Below are 19,690 nucleotides of genomic sequence, written 5' to 3'. Positions count from 1 at the left end.
ATTTTTAAAAGTAAAAAGAGAAAAGAGAAATTAATCTAAATAATACATTTTATTTAACCCAATACATCTTCAAACTGATAATTTCAACATGTAATCAATATTTTAAAAAGAGACATCTTACATTCTTTTGTTTGTCTTTGAAATCTGATATGTAAATTCTACCTATAGAATATCTCAGCTCAGACTAGCCACATTTCAAGTCCTTAATAACCACATGTTTCTCATGGCTACCATATAGGACAGTGCAGATATAGGGCTTAAAATAGTATCTTGATTGATGGATTGATTGATTGTGACTCTCCTACCCAGATGGTGTGCTTTAGGCAGACTGATCTTATTGGCTATCCTTTTTTGTATGCTTAATTGCATTTGATGTGCCGCTAAATTTATACCTTTCTTGAAAATTTTATTCTGCCTAGAAATTCCTTTTCTATTTTTTTTTTTTTCTATTTAAACCAATCCTCCACTGCTTAGCTGGTATTGTATTCTGGGTTCTCCATGGAACTGTCTGAGATTTTTCAGCCCACAGCATCCAGTCCTTCCTTCAAAGTCACATAATTTATCCCATTTTACGTACTGTATAATTTATCTTATACATCATAATTGACAAAAAAACATGTTATGAGTGATTACTCATTATTATACCATGGGTTGGAAAATCACCTCTACCTTTTAGAAACATAAATTGAATGAAGTATATTGTGTGTAAAAGACTAATACAAAAATTAAGAATATATTTGGCAAGAACCAAATCAATGATAGAGATGGTGTTCCTTAAATGTTTTCCTTGGACAACAGCTCTGTTATTCAGTTCCTCACATCAGAAGAGTCCCCATGGTTTAGTAAATTTTTAGAATGCATATCTAAACAAAACTGGACAGGTTTTTGCTCAAACAGGGCTTCTCTGAGTCTTTAATATGCCAATGTATAGTGTTGTTCTCCAAGAGCAGAAAACAGTATGCAACAGTTCCAAAACATTGTTGAATCAGATATCTTTTTCCTGTTGAATCAGATATATTTTATGTGATGACTGTTTTGTAAAACCTCATTTGAGAAATGTTTCTTCAAAAACAATGAAAATTCTAGGAGTTGAAACTTGAGCAGAGTGGGGAGAATGTCTCCAAACCACAATGGAGGATGCCCAGGAGAAGTAGAGGTGCAGGGTTCAGATGCCAACCTTGGGAGGATTCAAAAGGGTGACTACTTCTTGTTGGTTGTTTAGGTTTTTTTTTTTTATTCCTTCCTTCCTTCCTTCCTTCCTTCCTCCCTTCCTCCCTTCCTCCCTTCCTTCTTTATTTTTCTTTTTTTTTTTTTTTGATGAAGTTTCGTTCTGTCACCCAGGCTGGAGTGCAGTGGTGTAATCTCGACTCACTGCAATGTCCACCTCCTGGTTCAAGAGATTCTCATGCCTCAGTCTCCCGAGTAGCTGGGACTACAGGTGCGCACCACCACGCCCAGCTAATTTTTGTATTTTTAGTAGAGATGGAGTTTCATCATGTTGGCCAGGCTGTTCTCAATCTTTTGACCTTGTGATCCGTCCACCTTGGCCTCCCATAGTGTTGGGATTACAGGCGTGAGCCACCATGCTCAGCCTATTTGTTTTATTTTCATATTCCCTGAACACTTTGCACTTTCTCAGTTTCTTTGCTCATGCCTGAAAATCCCTTCCCATCTTTTCCCTCCTATAGAAATCCTTCTGAAAAGGTAGGGCCCTACTTAAATTTCACTTCTTTAATACATCTCCTTCATTTTCCATCCAGGTCTGAATTCTCCTTTCTCTTGTGTTCTTTAAACACATCCTTTTATAGCTTAAACTTCTATGCATTCCAAGTCATAATCACTGGTATTTTGGGTTTTGCCACAAGATATTCTAAGTTCCTGGTTTTCTATTCCTGATCACACTGAACCAAGAATCTAGTACACACTAAGTCTTCAAAGATATTTTTGGAATGAATAAATGAATGACTGGAAGGATAAGTGCGTTGTTGTCTTCACATAGACAGGCTAGAAAGTTTATCAAGCAGGAATTGTGAACTCTATATTTTTTGAATAAACTTTTAATTTCAGAATAGTTGTAGACTTACTGAAAAATTGCAAAGATAGTAAAGAGAATTCCTATATACTCTGCAAGTAGTTTCTCTTATTATTAACATCTTAGACTAGTATAGTACATTTGTGATAATTAATGATCCAATATTGTTATCAATATAGCAATAAAATTTCCATTCATTATTCAGATTTCCTCACTTTCCCTAATGTCCTTTTTCTTTCTAGCTTTCCATTTAGGATGCCATACTACATTTAGTTGTCATGTCTTCTTAGTTTCCTCTAGATCATGACAGTTTCTCATACTTTATTTTTGATGACTTTGACAGTTTTGAGGAATACTGATCAAATATTATGCAGAATATTCCTCAATAAAGTTTTGTCTGACGTTTTTCTCATGACTACATGGGGGTTATGGATTTGGAGAAGAAAGGTCATAGAGGTAAAAGCCATTCTCATTACATAATGTCAAGAACACACCATAGCCACATGCCTTACTACTACTGATATTGAGCCTTAATTACCTGGTTGAGTTAGTGTTTGCCGTTTTTAAAATTTTCAGTGACCAACATTGCTTCTTGCCAGAGGCACAGAAGTGGGATGTTATGCCTGTGTCTAAGGCATCTAGCACTGATTTCAGTACAATATAGGCATAGGTCTCATGTTTGGTAAATGGAAAAGAAATGGATGAATACCTGAATGCTTCTCATTGATGTCTACTCCACATGGCTTCTAAAACTTGCAAATTCCTTGCTGTAATTAAGTTTTACTATAGGAAAAAAAGAAAAGAAAAGAAAAGAAAGCTAGAGACTGCACTTAAAAGATATCCTCTCTAAAGGAACAAGTAATATTCAATGTGTATGAACTGAATAATGTAACATAGAGTTCTATTCATACCAACTCTCTAAACAGTTTTGTGAAATAGCAAGAACAGCAACCAAATAATCATCCTAACATCATTCTGGGAAGTACAGTGGCTTCTGCTTCCTACTTTGGGGAGGAAATAATTACAAGAATGGCAGTAACTGGTTTGATAATTACAACAGCCTGGTCAAGATGATGTCTACATTTGCAAATCGCCCCACACACCCTGAGATCTCTCCCAAGATTGAATAGATTAAACTGATACCTAAAAGGGCTCCTGTGGTAAAATAACCAAAGCAAAAGAAACCAGGAACTCGATAAAGGCTATTCACAAATGAAATTTTTGGCAGGCTGAGAAAGAGTAGAAAGCTTTGTAAAGAAAAGAGGAAAGGGAATCAAAAAAAGAACAGAAATACTTTTAGTAAAAATACCAGAGGAGAGGGAAGAGTCAATGGATTAAAAGACAAAGAGTATCTGCAGGGAGTAGGATATGCTGAGCTCTTAAGCAGTTGACAAATAGGAACTTAACATTTATTAGTCAAGTAAATACTTTTGCAGAAGGGACAGGAAAGTGTACATCTTAACAAGACTGAAAAACATTGATTTATCTTGTTTCATTTGAAGAGCAATTTATTTGCTATTCATTCATAGTCTTACTTGATTTTTTAAAACTCAGTTCACTTGGTAATTTTAAAGGTGTCTTGAGCCTCTTCTATCCAACTGCTTATACATGTTCAGAGAACAAATTCACGGTGGCTGAACTGTTCTTTAAAACCTGACCAGTCACAATAACTTTTATTGCTTTCCTAAACCATGGGTAAAATAAAGCATAAATCAAAGGATTCACGGCTGAGTTATAATAAGCACACCAACAGCAAATCTCATAAATATAGGGAGGGGTTATAAAGCCCATAAAGGCATCAATTAATGAATCAATGCTATATGGTAACCATGAAACCATAAACGCTACCACTGTGACCCCCAGGGTTTTAGCTGCTTTTCTCTCTCTCCTGGCCACTCTGGCTTTGTAACTCTCTGAGGATGATTCTGTCTTGCTACCAGTATTTTCTATCTTTTTAGCCTGTCGTCTAGCCACAAGAAATATGTTACCATACAGAATTATCATAACAAGAGTAGGTATAAAGAAGGATAGAAAATCTATTAACACCCAGTTTTGATTTACAATGGTCTGACAACCTCCTATACAGTTCAGGGCATCAGATAATTCTTCCAGCCCATCATCGTAGACACCTGTGTAGAACACAGCACCGCTGTACACAAGGGGCAGGATCCAGGACATGCTGATGCAAATTCCTGACACAGATATGGTGAACTTGGTAGGATAGACCAGAGGGTCAGTAACTGCAATGTACCTGTCGATGGAGATGAAGCACAAGTGAAAGAGAGAAGAGTAACAAAATGCCACATCACAGCAGGTGTGGAAAGTACAAAAACGTCTCCCAAAATACCAGCAGCTCTCCACGGTCCTGACCATGCTGAAGGGCATCACAGTCACACCCACCAAGAAATCAGCACAGGCCAGAGAGGCAATGAGAAAATTGGTCGGAGAGTGCAGCTGCTTGAAATGGAGGATTGAAATCATAACCAGGAGGTTTCCAAACACAGCCAGCACAGCCCCAAAGCCAAACACTATGTACAGAATCACCCGGGATCCAGGCGAGTAGGGGATTTTCACACAGGACCCATTCACATTTGCGTAGCACAACTGCACAGCTGCCAGCAGGGATGAGTTGCTGCTCATAACGCTGTTATTTACACGTAGAGAAGTTTTGTCCTTGTTGATTGTCACAAAAAATACAGGATTGTTTCTGATTTTCAGTGCTCCTGGGGAAAAAAAACACATATTCACCAGGATGTCAGAGGAAATTATAAGATATTATCTCCAATATAATTTTTCAAGTTTCCATTTGTATTATAAATCCCAAATTTTTTTATGGCAAAATAAAATTTGACAAAAATTATATTGAACAATATTACTGGAGATTGTTTCAGCTGACAAATGTCTCATGCTCTTAATTTGATAAAATTCCCTTTTGGTCATAAATATCCTTTTATATTTTATTTTTACCTTTTGAGTTTCTCTGTGCAACAGTCGCCGATATGGGATGTAATCACGGAGCTGAAAGATCACCTCCTGTTACCTTTATCTCGGTTATCTGTCTTGCATTACAGCCTTAAACATGAAGTCCTTTTAGCTAAATAAATGCCTTCAATGGGAAAATCCCTCAATGGAATCCCTGTGGTGCGAGGTGTGAACTAGTAGGATTATTTTCAACAGTGACTACTAGAAAAGTTATTCTACAAAACAGGTCTCTACTGTGTATTAAATTCTATTACCATTATAATTTTAGGCCAAAGATTTATTTTTCCTTAGTGCATAGACTTAAACCATTCCCTTGTTCCCAATCACAACTTAGACACCCGGGTTTTTGTTACAAAGATACAACAGGGTGTAAACAGTAAGCATCAATACTTGCCTCTTTCTCTCCTGTTAAGAATCACTTTTCCATCTGCACAGGTTACCAACAAGCAGAAATTATTATAATGTATAGCAAGGGGAACTTGAGATTGATAAAATATATTGCATGAAAGCATTAAAGAACGACGTGGTGTTTAGACACACCAGCATTTCTGAGATGCTGGTGGAAAGAACAGTCCTCCTTTCAAGACAGCTACTGGGAACACATCTGCAACATGTCTGCATCCACATGATAAATGGGCAGTGAGCCCTCCCTCCGGCTACACATTTGTTTGCAATTCCTGGTGACTGGACTTCGTGCTCCCAATCCCGAAAGCAGTCAAAAAATAAGAAGGATGAACAGGAAACTGGAAAATGGGAAGAGAATCGTCAGTAACGTTCCCAACCCTGGAATGTAAAAACACTGCAGAGCAAAGAAAAATATTATTCTCTTCTGGAAGAAGGGTTCAACTCTCTTTCCAGTACAGGGCTGTGACTTTAGAGACATTTGTGAACTTGCTTTTCAAGTTATAAAGAGTGATAAGTATTATGATTAATTCATCTTGCTATCTGATTCCTAGTCAACAAAATTAACACTCTTAACCAAGTAATTTTCAGATTCTTCTTAATATTTTCTGAGTGTCTGATTTTGTGAAATGATGTCAATTGCTTATATAGACAAAACCCTGTTCAGGGCTTTCTTAACTTGAGCACAATAGACATTTGAATTCAGGTAACTATTTGATATGAGAGGTTATTCTGTTCATCACATGGCTTTTAGCAGCATCCCTGCTACGAGGTGTCAGTAAAATCCTTCTAATTGAGATACCAAACATGTCTCCAGACATTGCCAAATTCCTCAAGGGACAAAATCAACCCCCTTCCTCCATTAAGACCATTGTGGTAGGCAATAAAAAGTGTCAAGTGATGCCTCCATTTCAAATAGAGAAATAACTTTATACCCCTTCATCATTCTGATACTTATTAATTCATCTGTTCAACACGTATTTATTGAATTTCAGTAGCTGTATATTAAGATAATGAACAAAACTGTTATGACCACAATACTCATGAAGTTTATAATCTTGAGAGGGAAACAAAACTTAAGGAAATAGAAAGACAGATTTATGATTTCAAATTGTGATAAGTACTACACAGGTGAAACACAATAGCGTCTACACTAAGCACAACGTCAGGCAGATGAGACAAAGGGGTCCCTAAAAACATGAGAAAATAAAAATTCTACTTTAATATTAATAGAATTTTAGATATTCTTTTTTTAATTGTACCATCTAAACTTACTAGAGGATTCTGTTTTATACTTTTATGTTTTGGATTAGTGAATAAAGAGCCCTAGTCCAGTGCTGAGATGGGACGTCAATTTGAGGGTGTTTTCAAGGCCTCTAAAATTATTGCACATATACAACTCTTTCACTCTCGCTCCTAAGGCAATCATCATAAATGGATTTGGATCAGATAAGATCGAGAGTAAGCAGAAGTCCTCTTTCCCAGAGTTTTATGATTCTAACACCCGGGGCAAAATTTAGAGGCAAACTTTTGAGTATCGTGCATCAGCTAAAGCTTTCAGTCTCACTGCCACACTTGGTCTTTAGTTTGCAGGTTGTGAACTCTTTAAAGACATTTCTAAAATAAAAGTCCACTAAGTAAACCATCTCCCCGGTGACCCAGAGTGTGAAACATTCTTCATTATGACCAAGGTGGGAGGAAGATGTGATAATGAGGCCCTGTTGTTGCAGTACCCAAACTCAGAAGTGTGTTAATAAGAGGAAGGGGAGACAAATGTTTTGTACTCTTGTCTCTTTGGATTAGAGGCTAAAAGCAACCAAACACAAAGCAGGGTCAATGTGTTCAACTGTAAATGAAGAGCGGCGGGCATTGATTATATGCAATCAATTTATCTAAGTTATGGTCTAAGCAATTCTTCAAGTTAGTGCATAGCTGAGTCAGTGCTCAGCTTGATTCAATCCATATTCCATTTGTGTTTGGCAAGTATTTCTTAGAAATATAGATTAACAGCTTATGGAATACTTTGAGTAGGATGAGAAACAGTATGAAAGTAATTTTTCTTCAATCACAGCCTCCAAATCAGCTCTAGCAAATCTTCCTTTTTTATCCCTTAGTTTTGTATCTCGACTAGAACTCGTACTTGTTCAGTCATTTTTCTTCATTTTTTCATGTATTTGCTATGTCAATTTTTGCAAGTTTAATTAAAGAATTCTAGATAAGTGTTTTGTCAAAACAAATTTGTAAAACACACTGACACTTAGATCCACTGAAAAATGAATCATGCATTGGAATCCTTGATTCGAAGGATTCTATTGTTTTTGTTTTTGAATTAATGTATTTATTTTCAAAACTAAGTTTATTGTGATACATTAATGTAATATTATACTAAAACAATCATAAATCTCTAGGACATTTTAACTATACAATTTTAAATTCATGAATGTCTTATTATCCATTATAATTCTAACAAAACTTATCTTTCTTATGAATATGAATTATCTCTAGCTACAATCCTAAAAACTACATTACTTTGTATTTTGTAATATTAAAATAAATTTTATGCATGTTTGTTTAGTTAAATATTTTTTGGTTTACAAATTACACGATACAGTCTCTGAAACTTTGTATACAAAAGTAATTGTCGACTGCTGTGGATCAAAGTATAAGAATCAGTTTTATTCATTTATCAAACTCAAAGTGACAATTATGCCAATTATGTTACAATTATGGTAAGCAGACTAATTAGGATTTTGTAGAAACTACAATGTCAAGTTTTATCTGTGTAAGATGATGCTATTAGACACATTAATTGCCCTTTGCAGCCAATCTTACCCCCACTTCCTTTCTCCTGCCATAGGCAAGCACTGATTTCCTTTCTATTGCTATAGATTATTTTTACCTGTTCTAAAAATCACATGGGAAGAGAACCACACAGCATGTACTCCTCTGTGACCAGCTTCTTTCACTCAGTTCAGTATCTGGGCGATTTATTCATGTTACAGGGTATATTCATTGTTCATTTCTTATTATTGCTAAGTATATTATGCATTGCATGAATATACCACACCTGATTGATTAATATACCCTGTTGATAGACGTTTGGACAGTGTTCCTGTTGGGGCTGCTATGAATAGTATTGCTGCCAATATTTGTATACAATTATTTGCATAAACACATGCTTTTATATTTTTGAGTAAACATCCAGATGCAGAATTGGTGGATTTTATAGGAAACTTACATTTAACTGTGTAAGAAGCTAAAAACTGTCTTCTAAAGTAACTGCACCACTTTATGCTCCCACCAACAATCTGAACGTTCCCATCGCTCTAAGCCCTCTTCAACACTTGGTATTGCCATTTCTTTTTATTTTATCCATTCTACAGGGTGTAGCAGTATCTCACATTTTTAAGTTGGTGAATAATGATGTTGAGCATCTTTTCATATTATTATTAGCTGCTAATGTATTCGTTTTAGTGAACCAGCTGTAAAAACATTTGCTCATTTTTCACTGAATTTTATTTTTTATTATTGACCTGACTGGATATATCTTACTTCCAAATATATGTTGTAAATATCTAATTTTCACTCCCTTGACAGTGTTTTTGAAAAGTAGAAGGTCTTAATTTTCAAAAATTTTAACTAATTTGTATGGTTATTGACTTTGTTTATTTTCTAAGAAATCTTTGCCTAACATGATTATCACAACTTTTTCTTCTATGCTCCCTCTAGAAATTTTACAATTTTAGTTCTTATGTTTAGGTATAGTTTCATATTAATTTTGAATATGTTGTGAAGAAGGGTTTGAGGTTTAGTAGTAGCCATAATAGCAGTATATGGATATTAAGCAATTCTAGCAGCATTTCTTTAACAGATTATTCTTTCCATGGTGAATGGCATTTATCAAAAACCAATTTATCATTTAAGAATGGATCTATTTCTGGAGTATCTATTTTATTACACTATTTAACATGTATATATTTAGGCCAATGTGTTACCGTCTTGTCTGAAACTTCCTAGTAAGTTTTTGTTTGTTTGTTTGTTTGTTTGTTTTGGAGATGGAGTCTCGCTCTGTCGCCAGACTGGAGTGCAGTGGCGTGATCTCGGCTCACTGCAACCTCCACCTCCTGGATTCAAGAGATTCACCTGCCTCAGCTTCCCGAGTAGCTGGGACTACAGGCATGCGCCACCACACCCAGCTAATTTTCGAATTTTTAGTAGAGATGGGGTTTCACCATGTTGGCCAGGCTGGTCTCAATCTGACCTCGTGATCTGCCCGCCTCGGCCTCTCAAAGTGCTGAGATTACAGGCGTGAGCCACTGTGCCTGGCCTCCAGTAAGACTTAAAGTCACATTGTATTAATATAAACCTTCCACCTTGTTATCCTTTATCAAAATTATTTAGTCCATTCCATATCTTTTGATGTTTCATATAAATTTTAGAATCACCATGCCAATTTCTGCCCAAAAAACTTGTGGAATTTTTGTTGGGATAAAATTGAGTCTATAAATGAATTATGGAGTGAGAGGTGCTAAAATATCTGATCAAGGTAAATTTGTTCATTTATCTTTTTAGTTCTGTCATTTATGGTTTATAAAGTTAGATGCTCTGCAATTAGGTGCATGCATATTCAGGACTGCTATATTTTCCTGATAACGTTGAAGAATTGGACGTCTTAAGTGTTTAGTCTACGAATCTATAAACACGTTGTATCTCCCCATAGTTAAGAAGCCAATAGAAGAAAAGCAATGGAAACTAAAAGTGTTTAGCCCAAATTAGACAAGAAAAGAGAAACAGAGAGTTAAAATCCAAACAGAACAAATGAAAAATAGATAGCAAGAAAATAGAATTAAACCCAAATATATGCTATTACTTACATCAGATATATAATATATATATTTACTTGCAGTGCTTTAAATATAAAAATATATAATATATAAATATATATTAAATATATATAATTTATATATTAAATATAAATAAATATACATTAAATATATAATTATATGTTAAACATAAATAAATATATTAAATACATATAATTATATATTAAATATAAATAAATGTATATTAAAATATAATTTACATATTAAATCTAAATAAATTTATATAAAATATATATCAAAGATATAATATATAATATATATTTTTATTATATAATATATGAATAAATAACATATATATGAATAAATAATATGTATTTAAATATATATTAAGTATATATTTATATATAAGTATATATTTATATATATTAAGTATATATGAATATATATTAATAAGTATATATATAAATAAGCTGAGATTTTCAGACTGCATTAAAAAAGCAATACCTAACTATATACTGACTACAAGAGATATATTTTAAATACAGATAGTTTGAAAAAAAGAATTGAGAGGGATATACTATGATAATAAGCATTTAAAAAGCAGATGTGATTATATAAATAGCAGACAATGTAAAATTTACACAAATAGTACTTTAAGAAATAAAGAGGGACATTATATAATGATAAAAGAGTAATGTTCCACAGGAACTGAATGTTAAGAGGAAATCTCTGAATAGCTTCTGGTTTTCTGGAATTGATTATCTGATATAATCATATTTAAAGGTATTACTGACTCTGTTTCCAGTGATAGATAGGGAACTGGTATTCTCTGGCATACACTGGCAAAACATTTACTCAAATTATATCTATAGACACTTATAGTCAAATATTTACAGAAATCAAGGGTCTGGGTGACCATGGGTTTGTTGCCATACAACATTTTAATAAAAATGAGGAGTATAATGGGTTGGTTAGTTACTTTAAACTGCTCTGGAGAACTTGGGGGGATAAAAGGGTAAGTTTTATAGGCTAGAAGGACATGAAAGCTTCTGTGAATGCATTGAAAGAATCTCTTATCTCTCATAGCCACAAGGATATGTTTCTGAATATCAAACCCAAAGTCTAGTTCTGTAGATGGTTGAATAACAAAGTAAACTCAATTTCCGAACTCCCAGGGTCTCTTTTATTAAAATCCTGGAACTGATTTAGAAGGAAAGGGGTTCTGAAAATTAGAATAGTGACATACAGACCGATCTTTATAAAGATCAACTTGAACTCTTAAATTGGCTTAAGCCTTTTCTGCCAGTGGAGGCAGCCTTTTCAGCCCTGCCTGAGGAGGTCAGTCTCCTCTCAGGTAAAGAATCTATAATTCCTTTTCTGAGGTAGTGGCCTTACAATGTACTGCTGATCTTCCTCAGAACCTACTCTTAACACCTTTTCTTGCTTTTAGACTGACTTACAGTCAGACTCTGGCCCAAATAGGAGAGGTACATAGTGTGATCCATGAGGAGTTACAACACAAACCAAAAAAGTTGGATGATTTTGACAATATATAGTAGCAGAAACTGGAATACTATCTATGGGACTGAATCTAAACCATATAAGATGAATATGGAAAGAATGTAAAGTTGGATTGAGCTGAATATATTGATATGAACCCACTAAGCAGACAGTCTCTATTAAATATTTTAGTTCAAGGAGCTAGGAATAGCCCCAACAGATTGCTTGGTCAGATGATTAAAATATGGATGCAAATGCAATACCAACTGAAGATGAAAGGTCAGAACTTCTTTGCTTTGCTGTCAAGAAAGGCATCCAAATACTTAAGGAAACTTGAATGCTGGAGTGAATTTATCATCTAAGATATGCTCATCCAGTGCAGGAGGGACCAGGAAATAAGACCTTCACCACAGCTGTATGAAATACATTTATGAGGGAAGTCCAGCATCCTAGACGTGTTCTGCAGTGGAAGAACAACCTAATGTTCTTACAATACAATACACACTTTCTCCAAGAGTGTATGGAGAAAATATACCAATGAGGTGAACTTAAAGTTGGGTATAGTAGGTTGAGGAGAGAAATTGAAGGTAAAAACATGGAAAACATAACCAAGAAAGACAGAACAGTGTGTGTGTCAAGTCTTGGAGTAGAGGAGGTGTCACGCATTGTCAGGATTGACAAGGAGGCTTGTGTTACTGTAACGCAGGCATTGTTTAGGCAGCAGCATGGGATAAAGGAGAAATGTGCACAGGTTGAAAACTGATCACACCTGCATTCATTTTCCAAGCAGTGTGGATTTATGCAAAGGTCAGTGTGTGGGAGGAGAGAGCACAAAAATATACTTGATGATAGGTATAAATCTTTGGTATTACACACTCAGGTATGCTATGAATGTAATTTATTTTTCTGCAATTCAGTTAAATTTGCTTATATGCTTGCATTCCTTTGGGTACAATAAATAAATCTCAGTATATTTAGGGTTTACTCCTTTTCCCCGAGGTGACATCCAGGTGCCACTGGACTTGACCTCGACATTATTATCTGTGGGTACTCTTTGTGGTCTGTCTTGAGAAATGCGTTTTCCTAACTTTAAGGAACACGCTTAGCAGCATTTTACCTCCAAGAAGGCAAGTTTTCCTTCCAGCCTTGTGAAGTCTTCCTCTTCCAATGCATATGTCCCAGCCACAGGTCTCTGTATCCTGTGGCTAGTGCTGATGGTCTGGCTTAGCCTTCTTTCTATTGCTAGGAAGTCATTAAGTTTTTAAAGAAATGTCAAGTCTAAGATGGTGGCTGTTAAAAATTATTGCCTTCCATGCTTTTGCTCTAAGTCCTTTCCTGACAGTCAGGAAGTTTAAATGCCCAACTTTGCTTTTGTTTGTTTGGTTTTCATTTCCTATGCCAATCACCCTGTATCTATCCATGTAATTCAAACCTTTGTGTAAACCTCTTCCAAACACACTCTTTCATAGTCCTCTGACATTTCTGAAGTCAGTATGACTACTGAGGTGCCATTTTAACACTTCAACCAGTATTTTTACAGGGTCACAGTACTAACTCTATGTCCCGGGTTTTCAATCAGACTTTCACAGTGTGAGACATCTGAGAAAACTCCAATTAGGCTCCCACATCTAGTCAGGATGACTCTGAGGATACAACTCAAGTCGCTGTGCTAATGGGAATTGGGACACTGTAAGACATTCTACCTTCTACAGAAAATCTTTTCTATTCACTATTCTGTCCCTAGAGCTATTTGACCTTTATTTTACCATATTAACAAAATCTTGAATTGATTCTTACTGTGTAACTAGCCACATGTTCATGGAGGAAGTGGATTTGGGAATGACTCCTGGTAGCTTCTATAACTCCTGAATATAGTACATAATTAACTTTTAGAAGAAAGAGTTGGAAGATCTGATAGGCCTGCTGCAAAATAACACTTACAATACATTAATACATTAAGATGTAAGGCCTAAGATACATTAATGCCTTTAAAATGTAGTTTCTGAAATATACCAATGCAGCTATTATTTCATTATATATGTTAAAAAGCTGTATGCCACAGATACATACTCAAAAGATATTCTCCTTGAATGAAAACAGACAACCCTAATTTCAATGCTCAGATCAGAACTGAGATATGTGAAATGACTCTATCAATTTTAACATATTATTTTATCACAAAGATGTACGTGATAGAAATAATTTACAAAGTAATTATTCCCTCCTCCACGCACATACACACTGCCTGTAATACATGAGATGAGACTTTGTAAGAATGTATATAAGAACATACATATATAGGGGCTGTATTACATATACTGTTTTGTAAGCTACATTAGAGTTTTTTGTTTTGTCTTTAGTAAAAAAAAATTTGTGATTGTCTTAACATGTAAGTTTGTACAGGAACTCTTTAAAGACTTCGTAATATTCCATTACATAGGTAGAGAATAATTTATTTAACTAATTCCATATCAATGTAGGTTTTTCCCAATTAATAGTTAAGAGTTATGCAATAAATATGCTTGTAATGTGTGCTTACCTGCCAGGCTCTTTTCTTAGGATTAATTGCTAGAAATGGAACTGCAGAATCAAGCAAAATGTGTCAAGTTCTGCTTTTTTTTTGTTTGTTTTGTTTTTGTTTGTTTGTTTGTTTAGAGACGAAGTCTCGCTCTGTCGCCCAGACTGGAGTGTAGTGGTACAATCTCGGCTCACTGCAACCTCTGCCTCCCGGATTCAAGCAATTCTCCTGCCTCAGCCTCCCAAGTAGCTGGGACTACAGGCGTATGCTGCCGCGCCTGGCTAATTTTTTGTATTTTAGTAGAGACGGAGTTTCACTGTGTTGCCCAGGCTGGTCTTCAACTCCTGAGCTCAGGCAATCTGCCCACCTCAGCCTCCCAAAGTGCTAGGATTATAGGCGTGAGCCATTGTGCCCGGCCTATTTTTTAAACTTTTTTATAGAGACAGGGTTTCATCAAGTTGCCCAGGCTGGTCTTGAACTCCTGGGCTCAAGTAGTTCATCTGCCTCAGCCTCCCAAAGAGCTGGGATTACAGGCGTCAGCTATCACACCGGCTTTTTCTTTCTTTTTATTTATTTTTTTTTAACTTTTATTTTAGGTTCAGCTGCACGTGTGCAGGTTTGTGACATAGGTAAATTTGTGTCACGGGGGTTTAATGTGCAGACTATTTTGTCACCCAGGTACTAAGCATAGTACTGGATAGATATTTTTCCTGATCCTCTCCCTCCTTCCATGCTCCTCCCTCAAATAGGCCCCAGTGTCTGTTGTTCCCCTCATCATGTCTCTGTGTTCTCATCATTTAGCTCCTACTTATAAATGAAAACATGCTGTATTCGGTTTTCTGTTCCTGTATTAGTTTACTAAGGATAATGACTTCCAGCTCCATCCATGTTCCTGCAGAGGACATAATCTTGTTCTTTTTTTATAGCTGCATAGTATTCCATGGTGTATTCTTGTTCCATTAAGCGTGCTACCCATAGCTTTTCAAAAGTTCTCTTTTTTTCCCTAATTTGCCTGTTTTGTCTCGAAGTTTAAAATATTTAAATTGAGCACAGGACAATTTGGGTTTTCTGTTATGATTCTGACAATAGAAAATTATGGAAGCAATATTTTCTTCTAATTTTGTAACCTCTGGAAGAAATCAGCTTTGATTTTGTGAATGATATGGACAAGATACTTAGCAATATTTTTCCAAAAAATCATATGTCCAATCATCATTTTTGAATGATCTATTCTTTTCCCATAATTTAAAATACATTATTATTTTCATCATTGACAATGTGCAAACTTTGGATAGTATTTATAGAAAAAAAAAAGACAGCAAAATGCCTTATATTATGACTGAAACATAAAATAACAACCTGTATGGGATGAGAAAAACAATCCCATAAAAATCACCATTGCAGAAATTGAACCAAGGTTATTTCCACATTTGTAAAACATCTCCAAAATGTCAAATATGAGTTCTGCCCTGGGCCTGAAATGGCTGATGTATAAAGCTCAGAGACCTGTTAGGAGCTGCAGAAAAACTGGACCCCAAGAAATAAGCTTCTGAAAATGAAAGCAAAGCAAATCCAATCTAGAGAAAGATATAGAGGGCAAGACTTACACAGGGACTAGGGAACCAGGAAACCTTTGAAAGTGGCCGAAGTTAAGTATGAAATGAAGGCCTGGAGGAGGAAAATAACTAACAACTGACAAAGTAGGGAAGTGGCAGATTTGCAGAAACTGGAAATATAAACCTTGTATTAACCATCATTTAGTAAATATGTTTCTATCAAATACTTAAAAATGTTCACTTGAACAAAACAATAAAAGTATAAAGATTATGCAATTAAAATTGAAGTACCATTCCTCTTTCCAAATTTAATGTATTATATTCATGCACTGTTTTCATATCATTATTACTGGAAAATTCTCATTAAAGCACAAATTCCTTAATTTCAAATTTAGGGTGATTTAGAGAATAAGTTTATGGTTGGTAAACTGTGTTTTAATATTGTCTAGTTATAATAAGTTTTATTTCACCCCTAAACCAAGGGTAAAATAAAGCATAAATCAAAGTATTTGGAACAGAGTTAGAGTAACCAAACTAGGAAACTATCTCATAAACATAGGAAGGTGGTATAAAACCCCAAAGAGAACCAATGAGTGAATGAATCAATCATATATAGTAACCATGAGGTTTAAAATGCAACCACTTTAGGCCAAGCACTGTGGCTCACGCCTGTAATCCCAGCACTTGGGAGGCCAAGGTGGGCAGATCATGAGGTCAGAAATTCAAGACCAGCCTGATCAACATGGTGAAACTAATGTTTAGTCTCTACTAAAAATACAAAAATTAGCTGGGCATGGTGGCACGTGCCTGTAATACCAGATACTCAGCAGGCCGAGGCAGGAGAATCACTTGAACCTGGAAGGCGGAGGTTGCAGTGATCTGAGATCGCCCCATTACACTCCTGTCTGGGTGATAGAGCGAGACTCCAACTCAAAAAAAAAAAAAAAAGCTACCACTTTAATACCTTCCTCCAAGAGGTCTCAGTTGAAATCCTGGGGTGTTTACCTTGGTCTTTTCTCTGCAGCAGCCCCTGAACTGCAATTTTTGCCTCTCCAGTTACAAGAGACTGCCAAAGTCCTGCTTAGCTTCTGAGCAATTACATTTTCCTTTGTTTCTCGGGTTCTAGCCACAGAGAATTTCAGAATTCAGAAAAATCTCCAAGGGCAAAAGCAACACAGGATGCTGCCCTCACTTCTCTGCTATTCTCCCTTCTCCTGAGTGTTGGTCTCTGAAACACTGGCTTCTTTGGTCCCTAAACTACAAATGTTTTCCAGACAGCGATTGGAGACTACTGACTGGTTTAGGACACCATTTTCTGCTTAGCCTGTATGTGTCACAGCAAGAATAGATGCTGTTGTGAATATAAACATTTTTGCAGAAGGCCCAGCTCACTTCAATGTGCTTCCTTTCTCTCTAGAATTTTGTCCAACAATTCTAGGCTGTCATAGTTGCTCTCCAATACTTCAAACAGTTGTTCTATATGTTCAGTTGAGCTTTTATAATTGTCTTAAGTGGGAGAGATGGTTTGATCAAACTATGTCATCATAGTCCAAATCAGAAATTTCTCCCCTTCATTCTACAATTTTTATTTTGCTATTTTTTTATCTTATTTTATCATCCAATTAATAATATTTTCAAATTTTCAGTCTGATTTCTTCCTTGTCCCATGGGCATTTGTATTGGACCATCATATTTATACATCGTCATATTCTCTGACTAACACTTTGCTGCTTACTCTAAGACACCCCTAAGGACACCAAACCCTTTAGTGGCATGAGGTTCCATGGTTTGTAGCCAATGCCCAGAGACTAGTTTCTCCCATCACTTCCAGACTCAAGTGGTGTGGAAATTCACTTTTGCAAAGGTTGTTGAAGTGACCAAATGAAGATACCCTACAGTTTCAAGAAGCAAACTTTCTGTGGCATGAATTCTGACCTGTGAGAGATAGGAGGCAGGAGACAGACAGCACATAGATACTATTTTTGTATAACCTATTTGTAGACCTCTACATAATGAATGTCTGGATTTTTTGTGGCTTGAGAAGCAGAGAGCAGCAATTTTCAGATCTAGAACTTTGATTTTTTAAAATGGTTTACAGTTTCCAAACATGATTATTTCCTTGAATGTGGTCAGCTTTCTTATATTAAAAACTGTTAAAGGTAATCAAGTTACTGTAAGGCATAATGCAGATTTCCCATTGGTTTAAAATTTTTTTTCCATCATTTCTGTTGATTTTCACGATATTCTTTTCTCCTTTTTCCTGTTTGTTTAAATTGAGTTGAGACATTCTATATGAAAAGTTGGTGTAATAACTTGAGAACTGAGATATTATGTTTCTTCAGAGAAAATTTGCCTTTACTTGTGGCATGTGGCTAGAAAAACCAGCAATCTGGGATAATCCTTTTCTCTGTTATAGACATCGAGACTATTTGAAGTAAAGGTTTACCCTGATGTTTAGAGAATAATAGTCTTCCAGACTGTAACAAAAACCATTAGTGGTCGGTGTTGCCTGGGCTCATTTTTCTTGTTAGACTCTACAATCTAATCATTCCCCACTAACCATATCAGGCTGTCAAAATCTGTCCTTCAAGGACATGGATAGACAGTTGTTAAAAGGAGATGTACAAACAGCCAACAAACATATGAAAAAATGCTCAACATCACTAATCATCAGGGAAATTAAAACCACAGTGAGATACCACCTTACTCCTGCAAGAACAGCCACAATTAACAAGTGAAAAACAATAGATGTTGGCATGGATATGGTGAAAAGGGGACACTTTTACACTGTTGGTGGAAATGTAAATTAGTACTATCACTATGGAAAACAGTATGAAGATTTCTTAAAGAACTAAACGTAGTACTGCCATTCAATCCAGCAATCCCACTACTGGATATCTACCCAAAGGAAAAGAAGTCATTTTATGAAAAAGACACATACATACTTATGTTTATAGCAGCACAATTTGCAATTGAAAAGATATGGAACTAGTCCAAGTGCCCACTGACTAACAAGTGGTTAAAGAAAATGTGGTACATATACACCATGGAATACTACTCAGCCATAAGAAGGAACAAAATAATGTGTTTTGCAGCAACTTGGATGGAGCTGGAGGCCATTATTCTAACTGAAGTAACTCAGGAAGGGAACACCAAATATTGTATGTTCTCATTTAAATGGGAGATAAGCTATGAGAAAGCAAAGGCTTAAGAATAATACAATGGACTTTGGGGACTCAAGGGAGAAGGTTCTGGGGGCGACTATGTACTGGGTACACTATACACTGCTCACGTGATGAGTGCATTAAAATCTCAGAAATCACCACTAAAGAACTTATCCATGTAACCAAAAAACCACCTGTACCCACAAAACTATTGAAATAATAATAATTTTTAAAAGCTCTGTTTCACTCTTCGCATACTCAGATGCTCCTTTTGGTATTGGCCCTAAAGTTTGGATTCATCTCTCTGAATTTCATTTTTCCCTGAATCTTAAATAATTATTGATTGCATTTATATCTTTCTGATATTTTAAAGATTTTTAAAACACTTTTTCCAGGTTTCCTAGATCTTCTCACTAGGAGAATGGAATAAATAACCTATTCTACCATTACTGGAAGAAGATGTCCCACATAGGAATTTTTAAAAATAAATGTAATAAGAAAATTTTCTTTGGTGATATATATTTTATAATTCAAGGTCACTGAGTACATTTGTGTCTTAAGTAAACAAAATAATTACAGAAAAATGTATGTCTTGTAATCTATTTCTACATCAGGGTATGAATTGTTGATGTCTGGGACTAGTTCTCAACTGTAATAAGGAAGACTTAGACAAATTTATTTTCAGTCATATTACCTGCAAATATAGTTTAACT

The 19,690-nt window shown here is 35.5% G+C and overlaps 1 protein-coding gene across 1 annotated transcript; it reads right to left on the bottom strand.

The window, feature by feature from the left end:
* Nucleotides 1-3,618: 3,618 nt before the first annotated feature.
* On the bottom strand, nucleotides 3,619-4,672 carry LOC112623172 (trace amine-associated receptor 6). Its single transcript, XM_025383409.1, has one exon. It carries the CDS (start codon nucleotides 4,670-4,672, stop codon nucleotides 3,635-3,637), a length of 1,038 nt encoding a protein of 345 aa, XP_025239194.1. The 3' UTR covers nucleotides 3,619-3,634.
* Between the last annotated feature and the right edge of the window lie 15,018 nt (nucleotides 4,673-19,690).

Source organism: Theropithecus gelada, chromosome 4 (assembly GCF_003255815.1).
Source record: "Theropithecus gelada isolate Dixy chromosome 4, Tgel_1.0, whole genome shotgun sequence".
NCBI lineage: Eukaryota > Metazoa > Chordata > Mammalia > Primates > Cercopithecidae > Theropithecus > Theropithecus gelada.
The sequence above is the reverse complement of the archived record's forward strand: the minus strand, read 5'-3'. Positions and strand labels throughout refer to the sequence as shown.